Raw genomic sequence first — 26,374 nt, 5'->3', positions numbered from 1 at the left:
TTAACCACAGTCTGTACTTAAATTAATAGAAAAAGATACATATATACTGAAATGTCAAAATACATGGCATTGACCAAAAAATCTCCTGGGAAGCCAGTATGGGTAGTGATGTCAGTTTCCTGCTGTAACATTATAGCCTAAATGTGGAAGAAAAGATTTTACGGCCCATTTCACATTAAGGTTCAGGTATTAGAAAAAGCCTTTAGACATCAGAGCATTTAAGTCTAGTTTATCACTTCCCATGGGGTTAAGTCAGCCAAGCAGGATGTTTAAGGTGGGCTCCTTCTCAGCCTGGAGTGGGAACGGCTACACAGGAGACGGAGCAGCAGCTGGTTATCAATCTGGCTTCACTACTCAGTTTCAAGTTGTATGTATTCATGCCGTTTTTTTATTATTAGTTTTTAAATCTACATGCAGTAAATTGGCTCTGTCTGTGTGTGTAGAACCTTGAGTCTAACAAATGTCTAGATTCCTACAGACAGTCCACAATCAGGATAGGGAAGGGTTCCATCAGCCCCTAAAGCCTCCCTGGCAGTCAGCCCCTCTGCCCATCCCTAGCCTGTGACAACTGCTGATCTGCTCTCTGGCCCTACAGTTTTGTCTTTTCCACATGTCATATAAATGGAACCATAAGACATGAGCTTTTGAGGCTGGCTTCTCTGACCTGGCATGATTAGTGCATCTGAGGTTCACCCATGTTGTTGCAGGTTTCAGTAGCTCACTCTTCTTCACTGCCAAGTAGTGTTCTAATACATGGATGTATTTATTTACATAAATACGTGCTTGTTTATTCGTTCTGCGGATAATCCGTGCTGTTTCTAGTTTTTGGTGATGGCAAATAAAGTTGCCATAAACATTCATAGCCAGGCTTTTGTGTGAATTTAAGTTTGCATTTCTCTAGGGTAAATACCCAGGAATGGGTAAGTGTATATTTAACCTTATGAGAAACAGCCAAACTGCTTTCCTGAGAGGCTGCACCATTTTGCATTCCCACCAGGAGTACACGAGCATTCCAGCTGCTGCTCAGTCTGTAACTTGTCTTTTTAAATTCTCTTAATAGTGTTTCTCACAGAGCAATAGTTTCTAACTTTGATGAAGTGCGATTTACCCACTTCTTTTATGAACTGTTTTTGGTATCATATCTAAAAACTCTTTGCTTTACCAATGGTCTCCAAAGTTTTCCCTTTTTTGTCCTAAAAGTTTTATAGTTTTCTGTTTTACATTTTTATCTATGATGCATCTTGAGTTAATTTTTACAAGGTGTAAGGCTTAGGTCAAGGTTCTCTTTTTCGCATTCAATATCCAACTGTTCAATACCATTTATTGTAAGGACTATTCTTCCTCCATTGAACCGACTTTGTATTTTGTCAAAAATCATTTGCCCATATATATTTGTGGCTCTGTTTCTGGACTCTACTCTGTTCTGTTAATCTAGATGTCTCTTCACCAATTCCACACTTTCCTGTAGCTTTATAGTAGCTCTTAAAGCCAAGCAGTACAGGTCTTTCAAATTTACTCTTTTCCAAAATTGCTTTGGCTATTCCAGTTCCTTTCCCTTTCCGTATAAATTTTTAAAGTGACTTGTCTAAATCTACAAAATATCCTGCTGGGATTTTTATTTAAATTGTGTTAAATGTATAGATTGATTTGAGACAAACTGACGTTTCCCGGTATTGAGTCTTTGCGTTCATGAGCATGGTATGTCTCCTCATTTGTTTTGTTCTTTGAAATATGGGTTTCTCAAATTCAGATATATCCGTATGAACGTGCAATTGTAAGGTACACTCTGAGGACAAAATTAAATACTTCCTTTCTTTTGAGAGCCCTGTAAAAGGCTCTGTGTGGCCTCCAGACTTGGAATTCAATCATGTTGCCACTGACAGGAAAATACCTCCTGCAATTTTCTAAGCCACAGTCTTCTTCTTTTTTTTTTAAATTGCTTTCATTGAGGTATAATTTCCATACAGTGAAATTTATACATTTTAAATGTACAGGTAGATGACCCGTGACAAATGACTAGAGCCTGTAACTACTCCCCAATTAACAGAGTCCTGCAAAGTGCCTCCTGTCCCTGCAGTTCCCTCCTGTCCCTGCAAAGCTCCATCCTGTTCCTAGAGTTCCCTCCTGTCCCTGCAAAGCTCCATCCTGTCCCTAGAGTTCCCTCCTGTCCCTGAAAATTTCCCTCCTGTTCCTACAAAGCTCCCTCCTGTCCCTGCAAAGCTCCCTCCTGTCCCCGCAAAGTCCCCTCCTGTCCCTAGAGTTCCCTCCTGTCCCTGGAAAGTTCCCTCCTGTTCCTACAAAGCTCCCTCCTGTCCCTGGAAATTTCCCTCCTGTTCCTACAAAGCTCCCTCCTGTCCCTACAGAGTTCCCCTCCTGTCCCTGCAAAGTCCCCTCCTGTCCCTGCAAAGTCCCCTCCTGTCCCTAAAGTTCCCTCTTGTCCCTTGTGCCCCTTTGCAGTCGGTCTCCAGCAACCAGTGGTTTCTCCAGCAACCAGTGGTTTCTCCCGCTGTGGATTACCGTTCCCTGGAATCACGCAGTATGTACTCCTTTGTGTCTGGCTTCTCCCGGTACTTCTCCTCTTCACTGCTGATTCGTCTTCTATTGTATGAATAGACCATAATTTGGTTATCCATTCGCTTGTTAATGAGCATGTGGGTTGTTTCCGTTTTTTGCCTAGTATGACTGACCAATTTGTGTACAAGTCTTTTCATTTCTCTTGGATAAATACCTAAGAGTGGAGTTAATGGGCCACATGGTAAATGTTTGCCTAACCTTACAGGAGACTGCTCAACTAACTTCCCCCATGGCTGTACCAGTTTTTATTTCACCATAAATATATGAGAATTCCAGTTATCACACTTGTAATCTAGTCTTTCTACCTTTAGCCATTCTTGAGGGAGGGAAGTGCTACCTGACTGTGGTGTTGATCTGTATAATCTCATGTTTCTCAGCAGGCAGTTACCTTCCATTAGCCATGGCAACTAGGACCTCACTGTCACCTGGGTCCCAAGTTACCAAGGAAAAGTTTGAGCCAGAAAGCCGTCAGCAGCCACAAGCCAAGGACTGGCCTGATCTCGGTGTGCGTCCCTCTGTCAGTCAGGATCACCGTGGACGACAGCGAGGTCTCAGCGGTCAGAGCACTCTTGCAGATCAGAAGAACGGCAAAGCCCTTACCTGCTATCTTTCTCCGCATCCACGGACACACACAGAGCCACACGAAGAGGGCGAACAGCAGCGCGACCCCAAAGGAGATGAGCACAATCGCCCACATGGGAAGGACCAGGCCCAGCACTGGGGATAAAGGGGACACTTCTCAAACGTCGGGCATCACGTCCACATACCTGCCGTTCCCCAGACCTGAAACGAACCACCTGGATTCCGTGTTTAATAAAACTCTCAACCAAAAAAGATGTGCTAGGCTTTCAGGGCGTACAAAGCTGTGTGTTTAAGACACACAGCTTTGCAAATATGTGGTTAAATCAGTAAGTAACCTAATTATTAAAAATCGACCAACTTGGCACAAACGGCATATTAAGTTGGGAATAAACCCATTTACAGTATTATCTCAATATCTAAATTCCTGAGTGGACAAACAGGGGTAACAAAGGGTCCGGCTTCCCTCCTAGTGCCCCCGCCCGTGCCCCCGGGCAGCGCGAAGCCCAGGGCTGCAGCAGGCACAGCAAGGCGGGCAGCTGCCTCTTTCGTTTCTCAATAGTCAGCAGCCCGGCTTTAAATGGACATGACGCTCAGATCACACACACGAACCTTTTTTAACGTCAGATTAAATTGAGAAACAGCAGACACAGGAAGAGTCTGCTGCCCCCTTCGTAAGTGCCTGAAAGCAGGGCATAAATTTCTTGTGAGAAACGTGCCTTCCTTGTTCCAGGAAGAGCAAAGTGACCCTCACCACTGGAAACAAGGCACCAATACCAAGATAAGTCTGCACAAACAGACCTTGCTAAAATAACCGTTCTATTCTGTTTCCTCCTGTATTTCCTAGTCACTTTCCATAACTGATCACCCTTTGTCAAAATGGTATATAAGTCCCAAAGTCTAACTGCTTCTTTGCGTGTTCATGTCTTTTCTGTGAAGGCCTCCATATGCATAAATCAACCCTTTCTACTGTTAAAAATAAAATAAAATAAAATCTTAGATAGCAAAGTGTTTTAAAAGGACACTGACTTTGAAACTCAACTCCTCTTTGAAGTGTCAACTCATGGAATTACAACATAGAAAAACTTTTCATTACTATCCAGTCCAGCACACGAAGTGGCCATTCCATCACAGCCAGTGAAAGTACGGAGGGTGGAGAAGCATCAGGCTTCCTAGCCCCGTGGGCCCCAGAGCCCAGCTCTCCCGGCCGCACAGGCGTGACTCACACACGCTCACAGGGGCACCCTTGCACAGGCACAAAGATATAGGCACAGGAACACTCACTACAGCATTATTTGTAATGGGAAGAATTTGCAAGACGACTGATACACGCATCATTCCATGGAAACGTTGTCAGTGTGGTGCAGAGCGTAAAAATGAGGTCGGTCTAAACGTACTCATAAGGAAAGAGGCCCGCGATCTAGTTAAGGAAGAAAGGCCATCTGGATCATGGTGTGTGTACCATGACCCAATTTATGTTTAGAAGAGAAAACAACCCCACACATACACTCCTACCATATGTGTGAATAGACAGAAAAAGTTCTGGAAAGAATCAGTGGTTCCTCCTGTGGAGAGATGAGAAGTTGGAGGGGGCTCTCCCTTCTCACTACATATACTTTTGTACTGTTAACTTTGAAAATTTATAATGGGCACACACTTTTGTAAATTGTTAAACATTTTTTCGAAGTTTGAAAGGAGTGAACTATTTAAAACTTTGCTCTTAAACAAATCTCTAATGGTATAGGCTCTGTTAGTTACACTGGTAGCCACTCTGTACATACAAACCAACTTACAGTTACTCAGGTAAGGTATTATTAGACATTTTGGTAATGGTAAGAGGGAGAGCAGGTAGTTAATACTCTAACTGGGGAGTCAGAATTAACATATATAAATATAAAAAACAAAAAACCAAGATCACCCAGCCTTAGTACAGCGGAGGGGCCACTGGTGGCAGCAGACACTCAGCGGTCAGGCCACTCCACCCTCAAACGCCCGATACACCAGAAAGCACATGGCCCCACGCAGGGCTGCACTGAGGCACCCGGCAGCCCTGCTCCAGGCCCGGCCGTGGCCTCGGACCCGAGGCTTGGAACTGCTTGTAGAGCCACTCAGGCTGACCTCACTGGCCACGCTCACGGCCACGGCTTCCTGCTTCTGCTTTATGTCTCCGTGCCAGTGTCTGATACATGTGGTAAAAGGCCACTCCAAAGCTGTTTCTTGCTAACTGAGTGGTAACTGTAATTACCAACATCAAACTGATGAACGAACATCAACACCAACTACAGCTTAAAAATACTTGGCTTTTGAAGAGGTTTCACGGTTTCCTTGGTGGTTCCTGGTTCCGTTGATGATAAAATTGTTACTTGGGCTACTTTTGGCTTCACTGCGTTAACTTGATCTAAGACAGGCGAGCTCTGGGTACTCTGGGGAGGGGATGCAGTTTGGGAGCTGGATATAGGAATATTTAAACGAGTGAATACTTTTGCCCCCAGGCCCCGTTTGCTTCCTTCCCTGCCGAGCAGAGCTCACGACAAGGCAGGGCAGGGCTGCTCTACGGGCGCCTTCCAGGCCCGTCTCCACGCTCTCCGCGGAGGTCACGTGCGTTCTGGAGGGTGTCAGGACCCTCATCCGAAAGGGAGGAACTGAGGCCGGCTACACGACTTCTGATGCTTCTCTTAGACAATAAGCCACAATGTCACCTGACCCTTGAACCTTTACCATCACAACTACCTTCGCCATCAGTTTGGCCTGGGAAATGGCCAAGAAGGTCCAAAGCCACCCTCTGAGTCACAAGAACTGGACGGGAGGTCAGGGGCTCCACACATCACTGAGGGTGGAAGGGGTGGGAGACAGAGGGAAAAACCACGGGTGTGAAGCACAGCAAAGGAACCAGGAAAGCGGGGGCAGTCATCCACGGTGAGTAAGAGAGGAGAGAGGAACAGAACGGGGACAGGACTTGGGTCTTACCAAATTATTATGCCAATTTAGTAAATTAACAGAGCATCAGAAGCGCACAGGATTGACGTACATACAAAACAGAAACAGACTCACAGGCACAGAAAACAAACATGGTTACAAAGGAGAAAGTGGGGGGATAAATTAGGAGTTTGGGGATTAACAAATACACACTACAATATATAAATAAGGATCTACTGTAGAGCACAGGGAACTATACTCAGTATTTTGAAATAACCTATAAGGTTAAACCTTACAGTAAAAGAACCTGAAAAAGAATATGTGTGTGTGTGTGTGTGTGTGTGTGTGTGTGTGTGTGTGTATATAAAACTGACACCTGAAACTGTACACGTGAAAAAAAAAAAAGCGCACCAGGATTTACTTTTAAAGCCTGCATATAAGACAGTTACGGGATGCAGCTCTAAACTGTACTAAATACATAAAATCAACTTTCATGGATAAAAAAACAATTAAATGCAAAAATCCAGCACGGAAAAGCCTTTGAATCAACGTACCTCCAGGGGAAAACTTTTTTCTTCTGAAAATTCAAGGTTGACCTTTTCACAACAAAATTTTTGACAAAAATACTTCGCACTGATCAGCCTTCCTGCGAGGATCTCAAATTGTTTTCCGGTAACAGCACTCCAGAGGGCACTGAGGCCCGGCGCCGTCACCCCGTGGAAGGCGAAGTAGGACACGGCTTGCATTGCTCCGGTCCCCGCGGCCAGGAGCGGCTGCCAGGAGCCCACACTGGGCGCTCGCAAGCCCAGGCCTCACTCCAGCCCCTAAATGGCCTTTCATCTCAAGCCCTTTCATTTTCTGAACAGCAAAGATATGATGAATAGTGATTTAGCTCTAACCACAAGCATCCTTGCAACTCTCTCCCAAATCCCCCGAAGATCAGGATATCCAAGTGACATGAGGAAGAGCGGAGAACTTTTTAGAAACACAGTCTTCTGGAGTCATTATTACTTTGCTACATCTCTTGTTTTTCATATATAACAATCATTGTTAGAATCTAATAAAATAAATTAAGCTTCTGTAAAACCAGTAAGGCTTTTTAGCCCATATTAGTTCCCTACTCATCAGCCTCTCCTGCACCCTCTCTTCTCTCTCTCTCGGGTTTAATTTTAAAAATAATAATATGGTTATAAAAAGATCATCCATAGATAATCATCAAGGACCTACTCTACAGCACAGGGAACTCTACTCAATACTCTGTAATGACATATATGGCAAAAGAATCCGAAAAAGAATAGAGATATATATGTAGAACTGAATCACTTTGCTGTACACCTGAAACTAGCATAGCATTGTAAATCAACTACACTTCAATATAAAATAAAAATTAAATCAGCAAAAATATCAGCTGTATAAAACCGTATCACGTACAACTGTGGAAATTCCTCGTCGTCCATCCTTCTGGAACCCACTTCCCAGAGTAACACTGTTAACTATTTGGTGTGTATCTTTTCAGGCATTTTCTAGACATAAACATATGGTGCAGAGTGTTTGTGAGAATTTTTTTTTCTTTTCCTTAAATTTAATAGATGTAAATCACACTGTATATATTCTTCTGTGCCTTCATTTCTCACATAACAATATATTATGGACATCTTTCCACAGTAACACACACACACAGACACACGTCTGCCCCATTTGTAGAATTACTTTTTACTAGTCCTCCCTTCCCTGATAAATGAAGTTTCTAGTTTTTGTTTTGTTTTAGATCAACACGCTCAAGCATTAGAGGAGCTCCCTATGTGAAAGGAATCCTGGGGTAACTTTAAGAAAATGAAGCATTGGGCTTCTCTGGTGGCGCAGTGGTTGAGAGTCCGCCTGCCGATGCAAGGGACACGGGTTCGTGCCCCGGTCCGGGAGGATCCCACATGCCGCGGAGCGGCTGGGCCCGTGAGCCATGGCCGCTGAGCCTGCGCGTCCGGTGCCTGTGCTCCGCAACGGGAGAGGCCACAACAGTGAGAGGCCCGCGAACCGCAAAAAAAAAAAAAGAAAGAAAGAAAGAAAATGAAGCATTGTTTTGAAATTCAAAAATGCTATTTCCTAATTTGTCCTATAGTTGGGATTTTTTTTTTTATGCATATGGTACCAGCTTTCTCAAACCAGGGTTCATTTATAATAATTCTGAGAAGGAAGTGAGTTTAAATCACTCTGTTCTGAATCAAGCTCTCAGTGATACTGGAGAATCTTCTCAGCCCAGGCCTTCCCCACCCAGGGCCCTGGGCTGGGAATCACTGAAGCTCCAACGCCCAGCTTCTCTACAGCCCAGAACATTCTCTACAGCTAACGCGGAACACAGAGGTCCTCTGGGAACAAAGCTCCTTCTCCCGAGTCAGTGGGGACCTGAGGGGTGGCTGATGCTCTGGTTCCCTCGAGGGGGCTGGACCAGAAGAGCTGCCACTGGAGGAGGAGGAGATGGAGGAGAAGGGGGAGGGGAGGGAGGAGGAGGGGGAGGAGAAGAGGGAGGGAGGAGGAGGAGGAAGAGGAGATGTAGGAGGAGGGAGAGGGAGGAGGAGAGGGAGGGGGAGGAGAGGAGGAGATGGAGGAGAAGGGGGAGGGGATGGAGGAGAAGGGGGAGGGGAGGGAGGAGGAGGGGGAGGGGAGGGAGAAGGGGGAGGGGAGAAGGGGAGGGGGAGGAGAAGAGGGAGGGGAGGAGATGGAGGGAGGGAGAGGGAGGAGGAGAGGGAGAGGGAAAAGAGGAGGAGATGGAGGAGGAGAGGGAGAGGGAAGAGAGGAGGAGATGGAGGAGAAGGGGAGGGGAGGGAGGAGGAGGGGGAAGGGGAGATGGAAGAGATGGAGGAGAAGGGGAGGGGAGAGGGGGGAGGAGGGGGGAGGGGAGAGGGGGGAGGAGGAGGAAGAGGAGATGGAGGAGGAGGGGGAGGCAGCCCCATCTCAGGTGCAGACCACTCTGGGGAAGCCAGAAACCAGGCCTGGTTAAGTCTGAGAATTCATCTGCTAGTAAGGAGTGAGCAAAGGTTGCTAGCTAGAGCTTTTGAAGAGCACCCCTTACATGAGAACCGTATAAGGCAGCAGCGTTTACGGTAAAAGGTTATGATAAAGGGGTGGTTAGGGCAGGGGTCCTCTAAATGCACATGCATCCGATCACCCAGGGTCTCCCTGGTAAACGCAGGCTGCTGGTCTGCATTTCTGGTTCATCGGGTCTAGGGCTGAGCCTGAGAATCTGCATTTTTGACAGGTGTCCATGTGACGCTGATGCCGCCGGTCTAGGGACCACACTTGGACTTAGAAAGCTTCGTTAGCTGATCTGCTCTGACGCCTCAAAGCCGTGTGCCATGAACCTCAGCGTTTGTTCTTTAAATGCTAAACAAAAAACAGGTCCTGTACAGCTGAAGACTTTCCTTAAAAATAAACTTCAGGCTTCTATCTAAGCCAACCCAAGTGAGTACTTTATTTTCCTCAAGTTATTTTTGCTGCTTGCAAATTATTTTTTAAAGGACAAAAATGCAAAGACAATTTTTTAAAGTGCAACTCAGTTTCCGAAGGATGACTTTTGAGAAAAGTCATGTCAAACGCAAAGTAAAACAAATCAAGCTAGGCTCAAAATATAAACAACTTCAAAATAACTTAGAGAGGAGGAACAGAGGAAGTCAAACCAGAACCCTGTAACTCAACAGCCCACAGGTCCCCACTGAATTCACGTCCATCTAGAAAAAGGCTACTTATCAGAATCTCTGAAAGTTGAAACGGGGTAAGGTGAATGCTGCCACTCTTTTTTGTTAGCAAACTTTTCATTCTTTCCTTTTATCTCTGGGGCCTATGTGTTGAACGGAAGCGTTCTAAGAAAGAAAAGGACTAGCAAGAATAAATTCCCACAGGCAGAAAGGCAGGCAAGTTCTAAACGGGGCAGAGGACCGAGTCACTGGGGAAGTGATTCTTCCCAGCCCAACCCTATCCCCAACTATGACGCCACAGCTACAGATGACCATAGGATGGAATTAATGTCTAGTTTTAACCTTAGACGTTTAAATAAAAATAGGATTTAGACTCACCTATTGAACATCCCATAAACACTCCCCAGGAGCCAAGACATTAGCAAAGTCCTTTTCTGACTGAGTGTATTCTGATCATCATTAACAGCGACATTAGGTACCAGGCACTAGATACTGCGTGTCTTACCCCCGCCCCATCGTGTGTCAGAAGAATGTCATATAACTGGGGCTCGGGACCAGGCTGCCCACTTAACGTCTGCTTCTGCACCTGACTAGTTATATGACCTTGGGCACTCAGTCAGCATCACTGTGCCTGCTGCCCACCTGTCAGGGGGCGTTAGCAATATTACCAATTTCCCAGTGGAGTTCAGAGGACACAAAGGATTAATTCGTGTAAAACTCAGCTCAGTAAAAGCGTTTATTATTTATTTTTCACAACTTCTCTATGAAGTATTTATATTATCCTTAGTTGCCTCATCCATTATCTAGTTTCATTTTCTCTAGAATTTTTTTTTTTTTTGCGGTACGCGGGCCTCTCACTGTTGTGGCCTCTCCCGTTGCGGAGCACAGGCTCCGGACGCGCAGGCTCAGCGGCCATGGCTCACGGGCCCAGCCGCTCCGCGGCATGTGGGATCTTCCCGGACGGGGGCACGAACCCGCGTCCCCTGCATCAGCAGGCGGACTCTCAACAACTGCGCCACCAGGGAAGCCCTTCTCTAGAATTTAGTCCCTTAGTAATCTGATTCTTCTAGCAAATTTGCAATAAAACTGCAGCAAAAGATGAGAAAAAGAAGTGATGGAAAAAATAGGTAAGTATGGGAAAAGTCAAATTTTAATAACAATCATACAGTTGTGGTTTTCTGACATTCAGACCGAGAACCAGGGAGCAAGAAGAATAGAGGCTAGGAAAAAAAAATGCAGAAACAGAACTAAATGGTTGTCATTTACACCAATTCCCACTTCCAGGACTCGCACCCCGGCCTTCATTTGTTTAATCTCTTAAATCACTAGCCCGGGAGGTGTCTGGCTATTGACGGCTGGTAGGCTTTTTGTTCCGTTACCCTGGGCTCCGAGAGCCTGCACAGAACTAAGAACAAGGGCGCAGGTGGACAAGACATCTCTCTGCTGCGGCTGGCTTCCCACCTGGCGCTCCCGGCCCCGCCCAGCACCGCATGGAAGCTTCCTGAGATTCACAGACTTGGGGTGGGGCGAGCTTCAACTTCATGGGACGCAACTGCTGTTACTCTGCCTCTGTGTTTTTGTTATGGATCATGAAAACAGTCTGTGACAAACACACTTCATATTCCGTGAATGACCAAGCCCAAAGGGCCGTCAGGCCACTGTCATCTGAGGCCAGGGTTTCATCTCCCTCCAGCTCACCGTGACGTGCAGCCTTGTGCTTTTCAGATTACTTAGAGCCGCTGTGGTGCTTCACGCCCCCTCCCTTCACCCAGAGTCTGAAAGCCCAGCACACAAACATAGAATTAGGTATGGCTATACAATCCGAGAAAAACTGCCTTGAGAAAACCCGGTTGGAGAAATTAATAAGGATTTCCCCCGTTTGGGAAGAGGGCGCTTTCAACTGTAATACGACACACCATTTAGCAGAAACTTTACCTTTTGAACAGAGAGAGGGAGGTTTTAATCAGATATGGCCCGTAACTGAATCTTAATCCTTAAAGGACATTAACAAGAAGGAAAACGACACACACAAACATCTCTGCTCACTCTGGCCATCCCACAGCAATGGACGTGTTCAGGATCTAGCTGTAAGAGGCACACCTCACAGAGGGGAATGGGGACCCTCTCTACCAAGACACGCCTGGAAATGGTGAGTGAGAACAGTTAACCACCTCCTCCACATGGGAATGTTATGCAAATGACAGTACTGTACGTAAGTTCTTCTTTACCCACTGAAAACGTAAAAGAAAGGAACTTTTAACCCTGCTCTACCCCAAATCCTTGAAAAGAAAGAACAAAAGACATCAGAATGGGAAGAAAAGGAGCAATTCTGAAAAGAAAGTCATCACTGGTTCCAGTATCTGAAACGCAGAACCAGAACAGCAGGGCTCTAGTCCCTGGACTCACAGGTTTGAAGAGTTCCGGGGGGGTTAGATGTTTGTGCTGTGGACCACGTGACAGCCCCGCCCCGGACTGTCCCAAGGTGGTGACCTACTGCTTAAGCGAGCTCCCGCCTGCCTCCAGTGGCCCCCCCAGCTCAGGAAGGCTCAGGCTGTCCGATCATGTTCTGCGACTCAGCACCAGGAATCTGAGGCACAAGGGGGATTTCAATTTTCTTTTTTTAACCTGAAGTCTGTTGCCTGTGTACTTCACATCTCTCCTGAGTATTTAAAACAAGTAAAGGCATCTCCTACTCTTTTCACTGCTCCGTAATGAGTAATGATTGTGAGTAGTGCTTCTGACTGTTGGCCAACAAATCCACCACCGCCGCTGGACTCTGACACCACCTGCTGGCCGTGACCTTCCGAGGGCTCTTACCTGGGGCTCCTGTGTACATGATGGAAAACACATTGATCGCGATGGTAGCGGCATAGAACACGGGAAGCGCCCGGAGGCCGTTGGGAACGGGGTCCTCCTGTGGGGTAAGGAGATAAGGGGGCAGGTCAGGACTCCAGGGGCATCTGCAGGCAGCACAGGCAAAATGACACAAGTCATTTTTCCGGGAAAGCCCTGTCCCTGTCGCGGGCTGTGTGCACCTCCAGACCCGGGGCTGACCTGGGCTGATCCTCCTCCTACACGAGTGCTGTGGCAAGGGGCCCATGATGGTGACCAGCAGACGCATTAATGCGCTGGGATCACATGAGGTGGTGACAGATGTGGGGACAGAGAAGGGCTGTTGGTGAGGCCAGCTTCTGGGACTAAAACCCTGACCCGGAGCACTCACTATTCTAGCTACATTCACATTGGCCCAAAAATCCACTTTCAGCAAATATTTTGAGGCCTGACCCTCTGAGGATGCCCTGAGAAAGTCAAATGACTTCAACACCACAGCATTACTACTAGATTTTATGGTACTCCGTGACACGATCCGGGTTTGCTGTGTTGAAATATATAAAGCAAGGAAATACAGGACCACGTGCTATGACTTTCAGAATCCTTTCACGAGGTGGAGCATTCCACCTTCAACTATTAAAAAGTGAAAAGAACTGTGGGTTCTTTGTCTAAGAAAACATTTTTTTACAACCTTAGGCTTCTGGTACAACACTTCCGAAATCTAATATTTCAGCGAGAACAGTACTGCACGTGTTTTAGGCAAAGTCACACCTGGGAGAATATTCGAAATTTAGAGTTTACAGAGGAAAAATATAGAGTTTGAGGGTTTAGATCTACAGAGGATTTTGAAGCAAAAAAATGAACCGGGAACTCCTCGACGCAGAACTGGCACATGGCGTTGCTTAAATAATTCAAACACGGGCTAATTTCTGATGACCACGTAAGACACTCTTGTACATTGGTATCAGTCTATGACCCACCAGGATAAAAGGAAAATTAGGTCTAAGCTTGATGCGAGCTACAGAAGTCAGGATAAGCACAGACCATCTCAGAGCTCCTAGCTGACAGTTCCTACTGTCAAATGCAAACGTGTGCAAATCGAGTAGTTTGCAGAACTGCAAACTCATCAAGAACCCGCCTGCAATGTCTCAAGCGGCCACCAGCACTTGTCAGGAGGCCTGAGGTGAATGGAAGTGAGATGTCAGGAAAGGGAGAGCTGGGGTGCAAGGTGATTCAGCCGCATGGGAGCCCCAGCCACAGTCACAGGAGGGCAGGTGAGGAACAGGTACAAAGGGATGGGCAGGAGCCTGGGACGAGGCACATCACCTCCCGATCTGCCGTGGACCTGGGACAGGAACCCAGGCTGAACTGAAAACGAAACGTTGAGACGCTCACATGCCTACTGCCTCCGCTTCCAAAATGCTGTTTTCTGGGGGATGACGGCTGCTACAGAAAGACTCCCAACCAGTAACTCCTGAAGGCGTAAAGTCTTCAGTTTGCGTGTTGTAACTGAATCACCTTATGTTTTCTCAAATAACCTATTCTTTTTTTTTTTTTTTTTTGCGGTACGCGGGCCTCTCACTGTTGTGGCCTCTCCCGTTGCAGAGCACAGGCTCCGGACGCGCAGGCTCAGCGGCCATGGCTCACGAGCCCAGCCGCTCCGCGGCATGTGGGAGCCTCCCGGACCGGGGCACGAACCCATGTCCCCTGCATCGGCAGGTGGACTCTCGACCACTGCACCACCAGGGAAGCCCCAAATAACCTATTCTTAAAATGCAAATGGCAGCTATCTCATTGAGACCCGTCTCCGTTCCTCCTCCTGTCTCGATCCCTCCCTCCCTCCTTCCTTTCCTTCCTTCTCTGCACCCATCACCTGCCCCCCATCCAAGCAGCCATCCCTCTCTCTTAACAGATGTTCAACCGGTGTCTCTGAAGGGCCTAAGCAGCGCTGGGCGCCGTCTATGCATGCGAAGAGACAGTCATGGTTTCTACTCTCACAGGTCTTACGGTCAAATAGCGAACAGGGGGCCAAGCAGGAGATAAATCGCTGCACAACGACGCGAGTGCAATGATAAGAAGGCAGTGAGCGTGTGGGGATACAGAGGGACGTACCCAAGCGGAGGCTGGGGCAGGAGAACCTGGGAAGTGACTCCTGGCGGGGGGCAGATGACGGGGGTGCAGGGGGGGCAAGAGTGGGTGGCACCTTCCAAGATGTTACTGGGTCCTAGAACAGCTGGACCCCGGAGAAGGGCTGGTGAGTTTGTGACCATACAAGAGACTGAGCCCGCCTAGAAGAAGAGCTGTGTCTTCAAGCAAGGAGACGGCTGAAGGCAGGCGTGTCCTGATGTGCTCGCGTGTGTGGAGTAGCCAAAGGCAAGCAGCAGGGCTTATGAAACGCAACAGCCCCTTGACGGGCAAATCGAAACGTAACCAAGGTTTTTTTTGTTTCTTGCCGAGAATACTGATCTCAGTAAGCTTCCATTTTCATCTCATTTTATTTTTGATAAAAATGTACCCACACACCCCCCGCCCCCGTAGGTGTTATTTCCTTCTTTTTATCCTATCCTTAAGGATAGGAAGAAAACCAGTGTCTGAAGCTTCCTTTCTCCATTAAAAAACAGAAAACACCTTACACTTGCGTAAAGAAATTCTCCAGCTGTTTTTAGTGCTAGTTAATTTCAAAATCATAACACTATCTTCCTCTATTCTGTTTACTGTTCACAAAATAATGATCTTTCCTTTTTTGAGGTGTGAGCACAGTGCCCAAGAATGCTGACCAATGAACTAAGTCGTACGGCAAGACACCTCATGTCCAGTGCTGGTTCTGGGGGAGCCCCTGGGCACGCTACCCACCTCTTCCTGCCTACTTTTGAATAACGTCTAATTCCAACTTCAGGGGGCTGTGCCTTAACAATTATTCCTCTGACCCCCTCACTGTTAATTTCTATTGAGTAGAACCAAAATTAGGTCTAAAACTTAATTTAAAAAATAATAGCCTCACTTACCTTTCTTAAGATGAACTTTCTGATCAGTACAAACAGCACGCCAGACATGAAACCAGACAACAGCGGAGATATAAACCAAGAAGCAACTGAATAATCAAAAGAAAATCTAATGAATGTTAAAATTCTACATAATTCAGGTCCTATTTATATAATACAGTGATAACCAACATATAGCACATACATTAGTCAACATTCCTGGAATTGTTCACCTTGACTCAGAACCCAACAAACCCACTGCCTTGGCAGACTGACCTCCACATAGGGGTCACCGTCCTCACAAACAGACCTCAGGCCACGGCACACACACCACCTCCCAGCTCTGGCCTCCGACGACGGTTCCTTTGATTCCCACTGAGCCCCTTCTGCCTGCCCTTCGTGCAGCCCCATCCCTGGACCACCTTCCCTTTCAATTTCCAAGGCCAGCCTGGTACTGTCACCCCGTAGCCTCTGGCTGCACACTGGAAACATCTGCAGAGTTTTCAAAAACTAGTTACGTTCTGGGTCCACCCACAGAATTCTGATTTAAAAGGTCTGGAATGGGGTCTGGGCGCTGATATCTTTAAATTGCTCTCCCAGGTAATTCGAAAGTGCAGCCAGAATGAAGCACCACTGTTCTAGAAGCCTGGGACCTCGGGTGAGTTTCCTGGGGTGTCAGGTGAGTTTCCTGGGGTCAGCAGAGTTCCCTGGCAATCTGTGTCCTGCTCGCAGTTCGGGGATCCACTTATCCTAGGCCTCCTAAGGCCACTATGATTCGTAGAAGGATGGAGATGGGCGAGAGAGAGTGTTTTTCACAATGGGCGTGTTGCTACTTAGGGGGCTGAAAGGACTTCCCCCTTACTGAAAAAGTCAGACCCAGGAAGCAGGTCGTCAAACCCCTCTTAACAGTCCCCACTGGGCAGCCCCCAACCCAGAAGCAGCACCAGGCAGACTGGGGGTCTCCTGGATGCAGTGGGGCAAGGAGCACTCGGCTCACTTCCACGCTTCCGCATCACCAGGAACTCTGACTCCTGGACCAGGGCCCAGTTTTTCTCTGCCTACACACTGATTTCAACCAGATAAATTTCTAAATGCCCTGTGAACAACAGATACTGATTTTCAAAGCTGGATGACAATGTAGCATTTGAAAAGAGCATCTGGAGTTAAAAACTGCAGAACAGTCCACAATCTCTGCTAACAGAAATTTTAAGGGAAAACGTTCACAGACCTATCCATATAGGTCTTCTAAACGTTAACACTTAAAGAAAAAAGTATAACGGTGACTTTTAATAACACTTACTCTAGAAAATGTAAGCTTTCCTGCTTATAAGTGAAAGAAAATGGCAATTACCAATCTTGACCAGCTCCATCCACTGCACACCTTTTGTACCAATTGCGACGAGGGAGAATCCAATGGTGGCCCCAACAATGCAGTGAGTCCCCGAGATTGGGAGCCTCAGGAAGGATGCAATGAGCTGCCAGACGGCAGAGCCTGCAGGTTGAAGATAAAAAACAAAGACAGAGAAAAGTCAGATATACAGCAGGATGTCTCAAACAGCCATAGATGGAAGAAAGCCAAATTACATTCTCCTTCCCAATGCCTCCCTGGGGTTAATTGTCTCTGGATTGTTTCTTTACAAAGCCCTGAGAGAAACCACTCAAATAACTTTAGCCAAAGGAACATTCTTCAACACTGAAGGGATAATGCTGACTTATTCAAAGGAAAGTACTTGAAAGTATTTAAAGAAAAGCCCCGTGATGTCAGTTCCTAGTTGCCTTTGTCATGGTTAAGCAAGGGTGCGGGTGATGAGGTGAGTTCTGATGTGAAGTGTGGCCAGGACCAAGCAGGAGACTGAGGACGAATGAACATGGAGAAACAGGAAAGGCTGCGTATTGGAAAAGATTCTGCTGTAGTTACGCCGTTCAGTCACATCATGAGGAGGCTAGATACCGCCTACGTATATTAGTCGGTACAAGAGAGAGTATAAAATACAAACATCAAATCACAATGCTGTACACCTGAAGCCAATATAACGTCACGTCGAATATACCTCAGTAAAAACAAAGAGTGTGTGTAATCCCGCATTACTTTTCGCAGTTTTGCCTCTCCTGTGAGAAGTAACCATGATATTTAACCCCACGCTGGGCATCTACCCTCAGCCCCTGCCCAGGCGGCTGGGCCCCTCCAGGCCTTCTAATTCTCAGGAATTAAGAGGATCCCTGGGTTTGGGCTTTGTGTCCTTTTACATCAATTTCGCCACCCTTTTCTAGGCTTCGTGTTCTTCCAGGCTACAGTTCACTTCAGATATTTTCATAAGCAGATCAAGTTTTGCAGGGAGTATTAAAAGCATTGGCTGGGGAGAGGTCACTTTCGGAAACAGCTGTTGAAAAGCTCACAAAGGGCTGCAGGGGACGAAGGGCCTGGCTGATAAGCAGGGCACGGCCTTAATCCCAAGTGTTAACTCTGGAAATCTGGCTGCTTGGTAGCAGCACTTTTAAACAGACCCCTGGCATTTTCTCCAAAAACATCTGCGTCACAGAGGCTCGTGAGAGGTCGTGCAGGTCCCCATTTGCGGAGCAAGGCTGACAGCTGCTCTGGGAGCGCCAGGCAGGCTGACCTTTGCGCCGCAGCGGGCCGTGACCCCGAACCTACCCCCTGAAACGTGTGCTGGGAGGAGGAGGGCCAGCCTTGGGCTGCCAAACCGGTGACAGGCTTGATGGCAGCAACCAGGCTCCCCCGCGGGCAGTCCTGCAAGCCCGGACATCTAAGCCCTGGGCTCCTCAGGGACTAGTTGTTTTAAAAATAAAGCCAGACTTTGGAGCGTGTTTCACACCACAGAACCAGAACTTAAAAAGCAAATATTCTTACAAAAAGTAAAATACCCTAGTGATGTTAAGAGAATGGGATAAACTCACCCACGTGAATTCAGACCATGAGGTTTTCAATCCTGAAAGCCACTCTCCTCTCTCTGGCTGACTTTATAACAGGAGGGTTGGTAAGGAAAGGTAGGGGGACGGGGCTGCCTGAGAGAGGGAGGAATGGGGGGTGGGCACTGGGGAGCAGGGGACAGAGGGGAGGACGGGGCCTTGCAAGGCGAGAGTGGGCCAGAGGCCCTCCTTGACCTTGGGAATTCCTGGAGGTGAATGGGATTACATTAACGTGAAGGAAAACAGTGGGAAAAAGAGAGAGCTTAACCTAAGATAATGATGTCCTGCAATGAAGGAGGGGATTAAGCACAGGATGAGGCTGCCAGACAAAACCTGGGGAAAGTGGAGGTTAAGATGGGTGTCTGAGGCCACAGGCCCCTGGAGGATGAAAGAACGGCAGAGAAGGTACAGGTTACGCGGAGGCAAAGAAGACTCAGCGCTTCCTAGGGTGGTTCCAGGAGATGGCTCGGTCGTGCTGTCGTGGGTATTTCCACGAAAAGATGGCGCGTTCTGAATTCTCAGTGGATTTTGGAAACCATTGGCGGTTTCATACTAAGTGGATCGACTGTTGCTTTAGGGCTGAGCTAGAGTCCCCAGAGGTGCCTTGTTCAGGAAGCGTGGCTGGCATGAACAATTTCTTCTACCCAATCAACTTAACACTACCGCAACTTTACCAGCAAGCACAGAGACTCATGGGCTTGGGGTGAAGATTATAAAGAAAAAAGAGAAAAAAAATAAAGAGATGGGGAGAAAAGGGACAAAGAAAGGGATGTTGACTTTAAAAGAGGAAGATTGGGAGAACTCAGGCATCTGAACAGAATCATCTCGGTTTGCGCCAATCATGATTATACCACCATCCTAAACTTCCCCAGTTCCCATGTACAAGGAACCCAATTTTAAAAGTCTAGGTAACTCTCACCAATTCCCAACAAAATAGGCTTTGAGATTCTTCTAGCCACACACCAAAAAAAAAAAAAAAAAAAAAAAAAAAAAAAGACACCAAAGCAAACCAAACCAAGTTATTCAAGCAAAAGTCCCCAAATGCTTTGGTTGACCTAAATTCTAGTGGAGGTGAGTATCCTTCATTCTTTGAGTGTAGAGACCAAGGCCAGGGGTGGGAAAACCCAAAAACTGGACAACTTATGCTGTCTACACGGCAAGTGAGTGGTGACGTGGAGCTCAGCCCGCAGGCCTTCCGTCCACCCAGGGCCCTGGGGCAGCCGCACAAACAAACCTCCTCAGTAAGCACCACCACTCCCCAAAGGGCTCATCCAACTCAAGGAGGAACCTCTGTTAAGATTGAACTTCATCACTGTATAGCACAGGGAACTCCACTCAATCCTCTGTAATGACCTATATGGAAAAGAATCTATAAAAAGAGCCGATATATGTATATGTATAACTGACTCACTGTACACCTGAAGCTAACACAACATTGTAAATCAACTACACTCCAATTATAAAATTAAAAAAAAAAGATTGAACTTCATCAATGTTTTTCTTTATTTCTCCTCTACTTTCAATATATCTTGTCCGCATCATACCGACTGGCAAAATCTTAATTTCCTCTTGATATGATTATGTCTTAGATATTGATCATGACTATTGAGGGTGAATTTGACAAACAACTGTCAAACTGTCAGGGAAATGTCAATTATACCGGACTGTGATGAGAAGTACATGTTCAGTGAAGGTGAAAATTCAATCATTACAGTAGCTGTTGTAGTAAATGATTTTTAATTCTTAAAAATAATGATGAATTAAAGTCATCATGAGCCTTACACCTTTCACACAACATGTGCAGCTGACAAAGAGGAACTCCTCAGCACGTATGACCAGCTTACTGTGCTTTGGTAGTATTTAATTCCTTACTGAGGACATCCATCTTCCAACCAAAGGCCTCAACTACTCTACTTCTCAAACTAACCCGCTGTAAAGAAAAGATGATGGGCCACCTTAAACCTGGCAAATGACCTGCACATTCTGGGGGCTTAAGAAGTGCTGGCGGTGGTAAACCCCTGGGGATCCGTGGGATGTAGCCGTGTTCTTGGTCCACCAGCATCCGGCCTCCCGGTGCAGGGCTCTCCCCACAAAAGCACGTGCCCTGTTGAAAGCAGAAGGTGGCAGGACTCCCCTCTCCCACCTCTCCCCCACTACCCGTGTAGACACGCCATCTGCTGTGCATCACCTCGACCTAGAGGCAAGCTGAGGAGGAGCTTGTCGGCTGCACCTAAGGCCCTGCTGCCCGAATCTTCCAGCTCAGCGAGGGCAGCGCCCACGGTGCTGCCAGCGTGGAGTCGCCTCGGGCGGGGGAGGAACCACACGCCCGACACCACCAATAAAAGGTCCTACTGCAAACAGGTGACATACAAGTGATCTTCCGGTAGAAAACGAACAAGCGTACTAGGGCTTCCCTGGTGGCGCAGTGGGGGCTTCCCTGGTGGCGCAGTGGTTGAGAGTCCACCTGCCGATGCAGGGGACACGGGTTCGTGCCCCGGTCCGGGAAGATCCCACATGCCGCAGAGCGGGGCTGGGCCCGTGAGCCATGGCTGCTGAGCCTGTGCGTCTGGAGCCTGTGCTCCACAACAGTGAGAGGCCCGTGTACCACAAAAACAAACAAACAAACAAAAAACAAACAAAAAAAACAAGCATACTAGATGGAGCTCCCAGGGGTGGAATCAGAAAATCCAAACAAACACTAACAAAAGGAAGACAAATGACAGAGAAGACCAGAATTTCTTGAAAACACAGTCACTTAAGAGTCAATTGGTAACTGCTTTAAAACTTCAACGGAGAATACAGAAGTTAAGCTAATAAACACTGTTTTGGAGCAATCAAGTTTTCAAAACATTACTTCCTAACTGATGGAAAATCTATGAAAAAATAGAAATGAACCTTCAAGGTTTATAAATAAACCTAAGTAAACCTCTCAAACACATTCACTTAGACGTGTTCTTTCTTTAATAACTTTCAAACAGCTTTAAAATGACAAAGAGCTATGCTACAAATATCTTTTTCTGGACTTTATGAAAAGCACTGACTTAACCAAAATCTATTTGGACAAGCAAGTCTGCCATACATTCAAGGAAAGAAATGGTTGTTTGATATTTGAACACTGACCAAAATGATAACTGAATTAAAACACAGAGAGCACAAATAATAGTAGTAAATGAGTAAATAATAGTAAATGAGAAATCTGAAAAAGTATACATACATATATATATGGCTGAATCACTTTGCTGTACACCTGAAACTAACACAACATTGTAAATCAACTGGACTTCAATAAAAAAAAAAAGAACCACCAAACCAGTTTTTGAAAAGTTAAAACAAAAATCTCATTTATGTATATGAGAAATGGGTCAGTGGACACATTCCCACAGGTGGAAAGATGAGGCTACTTACCGACCATGGCACTGACCTCCCCGGCCATGAGCGTCTCCACAGTGTGGTTGTACAGGTTCACGTCAATGATGCCTTTCCGGATGGTCTCTCCGACTTTGGCCCCCAGTAACACCGAACCGGTGGTTTCAAAGATTGAAGCCAGGATGCAGGCCTGCCTCAGGGTCACCACGCCCGAGCCCACGGCGGTACCAAACGAATTGGCAACATCATTGGCACCCACGGAAAATGCCAAGATAAAAGCTATGAAAAAACCCAAGATGACCATCCACAGATACTCATCTGCGGCCATTTTGGAAAGGGGGTTCCGGGTACTTTTCTTTTGCAGAAGTATTTGAAAGCTGCCGAGCTTGAGGTTCAAACGTCGTCAGGCCGAGAGTTCTCGTAAACAATGAGTCTGCGCTGGAAAGTGCCGGATGATGCTGGAGCTGCACAAACTGCTAGCTGCTGGTTTTCAAACTACTGTCAGGACAGTTCATTGGGTTGTGTTCAGTCAGCGGTAAAACACATTCCATATTTTCCTTCCCAGTCTGGGGAAGCTGTGAGATCTCCCCCTCTAACAGGAAGAAGACAAAGGAGATCAATTACCCTGAGGAACCGGTGACAACAGTTTGTTCTTTCAGAAAAGAAATGTTTGGAAACTGCTGATAGGATCTCACGCTGGCATGTGGCAGATCTGACCGTAAAGCAACGCAAGGAAGATGATAATCAGGCTACCTGCCCAGCCCACCCCCGGAAAAGCTGATTCTAGAGCGTCCCAGGGTGAAGCTGCTTTATGATCACAGATAGGAAGTCTTAACAGGATACATTTTTATGCAATTTGAAAAATGTATGTGGTCTTTATTTTAGAAAGAAAAAATTGCCTTGGATGAGCAAAAGATAAGGAAACGAGAAATTCAGAGTTACCGCGTTCCTCAAATACGTGGACCGCGCCTGGAGCAGGATGACCCGATGTGGCTGTGACACCGTGGGGTGTGGCAACTGTCTACCTGACCATTTGCACACCCTGAGCTTGGCAGACCCGGGTCAGACACGAAGTGACTCCTTCAAAAGGTGACAGGGTGGGAACTGAAGGGGCTCCCGGGGGACAGGGAAGCTGGAGTGAAGCGACCCTGTCAGAGCAAGAAGCAGATCAGGTCACTACGCCCTGTTTCCCACCTCACTCGGGGAACAGTCAGAGGCCTGACCATGGCCTGGGAGGCCCTCCCAGATCTCCGTGGGGCTCCCCCAGCAGATGTCCTTGGGGCTCCCCCCCAGATCTCCTCGGGGCTCCCCACCAGATCTCCTCGGGGGTCCCCCACCAGATCTCCTCAGGCTCCCCCGCCAGATCTCCTCGGGCTCCCCCCAGATCTTGGGGCTTCCCCATCAGATCTCCTCGGGCCCCCCACCAGATCTCCTCGGGCTCCTCCACCAGATCTCCTCAGGGGTCCCCCACCAGATCTCCTCGAGCTCCCCCACCAAATCTCCTCGGGGCTCCCCAACCAGATCTCCTCGGGCCCCCCCACCAGATCTCCTCGGGCTCCCCACCTGACCTCCTCGGGCCGCCCCCCCAACCCCGCCCGGGCTCACTGACCTCAGCCCCTGCCCACCCCCTCCCCTCACTGGCTCGCTCACCTCAGGCCCTTTGTACCTTCTGGTCCCTCTGCCAGAAACAGCCTGTCTGATGGCTGCACAGCTCATCACCGGCTCCAAGTCCCTCTCTGCCCAGATGTCACCAGAGCAGCCCTCCCTGACCCTGTCGAAGAGCACCCCCCATGCCATCATCCCTGCCTCTCACCTGACCTTTTGTCTTTTCTACTGACCACCTCATCATTCATTCACTCACTCACTCCTGTCCGGCCCCTCACGGGACGCAAGGACTTTGCTGTGTCTCCAGCACACAGACTAGTGCCTGGCACGGGGTAAGCCCTAATCAAGTTGTTGAATAAGTGAAGAAAGAAGCTATTAAACAAATGAAATAACTCTTGCATAGGCTTCCTCCTGGGATGAAGATGTGACATCACAGAATTAATACATATGTGAAGTAAAAAGGTCACTAAAAGCCTCAGAACGGTGGTGGTCTATTATTATATAGTCAAAGTACCACATCTGTGTAGTTCCTTTGAGCGGTTCTAGGCATCGGGAATGGTGCCCATAAATGCTAACTGAACTGAATGAAACAGGCTCATACACCACGTCACACACAACATAATGATCAATCAACATTAAGGTTATTTAGAGGGAAAAGAGCAGGACATAAAATTTATGTACCTGTGATTGTGGCAACGTTAAAAGGCATATAAAAGACCAAAAGGTAATCACTAAAATTGTAACAGTGGTTGAGTTTAAGAAGCAGTGTCAGAGATCATTTTTTCCTTTCCTCCAAAAACTGTATACCATGGTGATGTGCTTTTCAAATTAAAATAATACATAAAAAACAAATCAATAAACGTATATTGAGAACCATCTTTTTAAAAAATATAATTCACTAAAATGTGGTGAGTACACGTGCTGGGAGGGCAGTGTAGGCAATGCTACAAGGCACACGATGAAATAAAAAATGTGCCCTGACCACCTTCTCATTTTCTAAGCTTCGTGGTCCACGCAATTCTGGAGATTCTGGGCCCGACGGAGACACAGGAAAAGACCACTCTAAAGGCAAGAGACAACGTTCTATAAATGAAAATACAAAATTAAACCATTCTGGACCAATATCATGTATCTTAAAATATAAGAGAATTCTAGATGAAAGTTCATCTGTCAGGTTAGGTGGCCCAGAGGGCCAACAAGGACAATGCCCAACAGATATTTACTGCAGGCCCCCGCCTGCCCGTCACGAGGAAGATGCTGAGTGATGATGGACGGGGTCCTGCACGTGCGGAGCTCCCATCCAGGGAGGGAAACAGATGCTCATCGACAAACACACGTCAGACCATCAGCTGCAGCCGATGCTACAGAAGCAGGAGGCTCTCACTGCACGTGCAGCATCACGAGCACATGATGGGGGCAAGGCCTGGTCTGCCCGGGCAGGAGAGGGTCCCCTGCCATCTAAGGACGGGGGGTCAACCTGCGACTGGGGGAGGCATTCCAGGCCGTTCCCAGCTGGGCAGGAGCGGGACGAGGGGAGGGGACCGGTGGCAGCCGGGGTGGGGGGCCCACGGTGGAAGCTGAGCTGGACCATATTAAAGACTGTGGTCACCGACTAACAACAGGGGGCGCTGAAAGGGTGCTGTCATGCTCAGACCCTCCTTCTGGGAGGCCCCCTGGCCACAGTGGGAAGAGAGAACAGGATGGAGGCCGGGGTGGATGTGGGGAGACTGCCTACGAGGCCCCTGCTCGGCGCAGATGGGGTGTCCTGGGCCCAGGGCAGGGGTGGTGACAGGGGAAGAGAAGTGATGCAAAGAAGCCAACCATGGCGTTGGCTTGTCAACAGCGGTGGAGAGGGGAGAGCTGGCGCCTACCTGTGGAGCTGGGCTGAAAAGTCACTGAGCAGGGTGTGTTTTCCCTTCTGCACTGTACTTGGTTTTGTCAGTGGCAGGATGGTGTCTGAGCACAGCTCGTGGCTGGACATGGCACACACAGGGGTGAAGGCAGCTCAGCAGCGATGCCCTCAGCCCAGCTTTGCTTGGAGTGAGGCTTCTCATTGTCTTTATGGTCCCCCTGGCACCATTTCAGAGCAGGGATTCCCTCTCCTACTTAGATGACCTTAGATAACTTATCTCCACAACTGTGTCTATGTTTTCTCCTTCACACTCAAACCCTCAGCCAACCGGCTGAAGTGCAAAAGCAGCTGGTTGAGGAGAAATGCTTTTGCCCCTTTTCTGAGCCCAGATGATTTCTATCTTGCATGATATTTACCCGGCCAGTTTCTTATTGCAAGTACCAACACCCTGACTTTCTCCATTGATTTTTATCAAACGTGAGCAAAATACAGAGCTTAAATAACCACACAATCTGCTCTATGGGAAAAGATAGCAACGCTGCTGAGACCGAGCCCTCGGCGGGCCAGAGGACCACTGTGCAGGAGGCCACGGTGGAAGCTTGCCAAGAACACCGCCCAAATTCAGAGCGGCTGAGGCCCGACCAGGACGCCGTCGGGGAGTGCTGGTGTCTGAAAGTAGGATTTTGAAGGGAGGTGATCACATCAGTGGGGAAATCTGACTTATTCAATAAATGATGCTGGGACAACGTGCTAGCTGCTAACTATCTGGAAGGAAGAAAAAAGTGAGATCCCCTACCTCACACCAAGTTAAAGATGGAAAGAATCAACACATGTGAGTTCACGGGGATCCTGCAGCTGGAGACAGAGGAGTCTGAGGTGTGGAAGCATCACTTGGAAATGCCTCTTCTCGTCCTCAGCAATGGTTCTCAACAAGGGGCAGTGCTGTTTGGAACCTCCAGCAAATGCCTTGTTCCTTCTAACTCTCCTAGGAGGGCTTTTCTGAAAAAGGTCAGGTCGAGGTGGGGGGAGGTTGGAACAAGCTTCCTCTTTCC

General features: G+C 47.6%; 2 protein-coding genes across 9 annotated transcripts in view; both read right to left on the bottom strand.

Moving 5' to 3' along the window:
• Positions 1-12,523, bottom strand: part of PLAT (plasminogen activator, tissue type) — a 249,087-nt gene extending 236,564 nt beyond the window's left edge. Inside the window, exon 1 of the mRNA XM_049704196.1 lies at positions 12,520-12,523. The gene's annotated coding sequence lies outside the window, so the exon portion shown is untranslated. The remainder of the gene's footprint in view (positions 1-12,519) is intronic.
• Positions 1-26,374, bottom strand: part of SLC20A2 (solute carrier family 20 member 2) — a 104,445-nt gene that overhangs the window by 25,925 nt on the left and 52,146 nt on the right. For 7 of the 8 annotated variants that reach the window (XM_033415402.2, XM_049704194.1, XM_033415404.2 and 4 more), the window contains 5 exons: positions 21,905-22,455; positions 16,923-17,063; positions 15,596-15,681; positions 12,576-12,672; positions 3,175-3,291 (listed from right to left, as the gene is read on the bottom strand). In XM_033415402.2, coding sequence (XP_033271293.1) covers positions 3,175-3,291; positions 12,576-12,672; positions 15,596-15,681; positions 16,923-17,063; positions 21,905-22,193 — 730 coding nt within the window. In that variant the 5' untranslated portion in view covers positions 22,194-22,455. The remainder of the gene's footprint in view (positions 1-3,174; positions 3,292-12,575; positions 12,673-15,595; positions 15,682-16,922; positions 17,064-21,904; positions 22,456-26,374) is intronic. The other variant, XM_033415405.2, reaches the window with a different exon arrangement.

The sequence above is a fragment of the Orcinus orca genome, chromosome 21 (genome assembly GCF_937001465.1).
Source record: "Orcinus orca chromosome 21, mOrcOrc1.1, whole genome shotgun sequence".
Taxonomy (NCBI): domain Eukaryota; kingdom Metazoa; phylum Chordata; class Mammalia; order Artiodactyla; family Delphinidae; genus Orcinus; species Orcinus orca.
The sequence above is the reverse complement of the archived record's forward strand: the minus strand, read 5'-3'. Positions and strand labels throughout refer to the sequence as shown.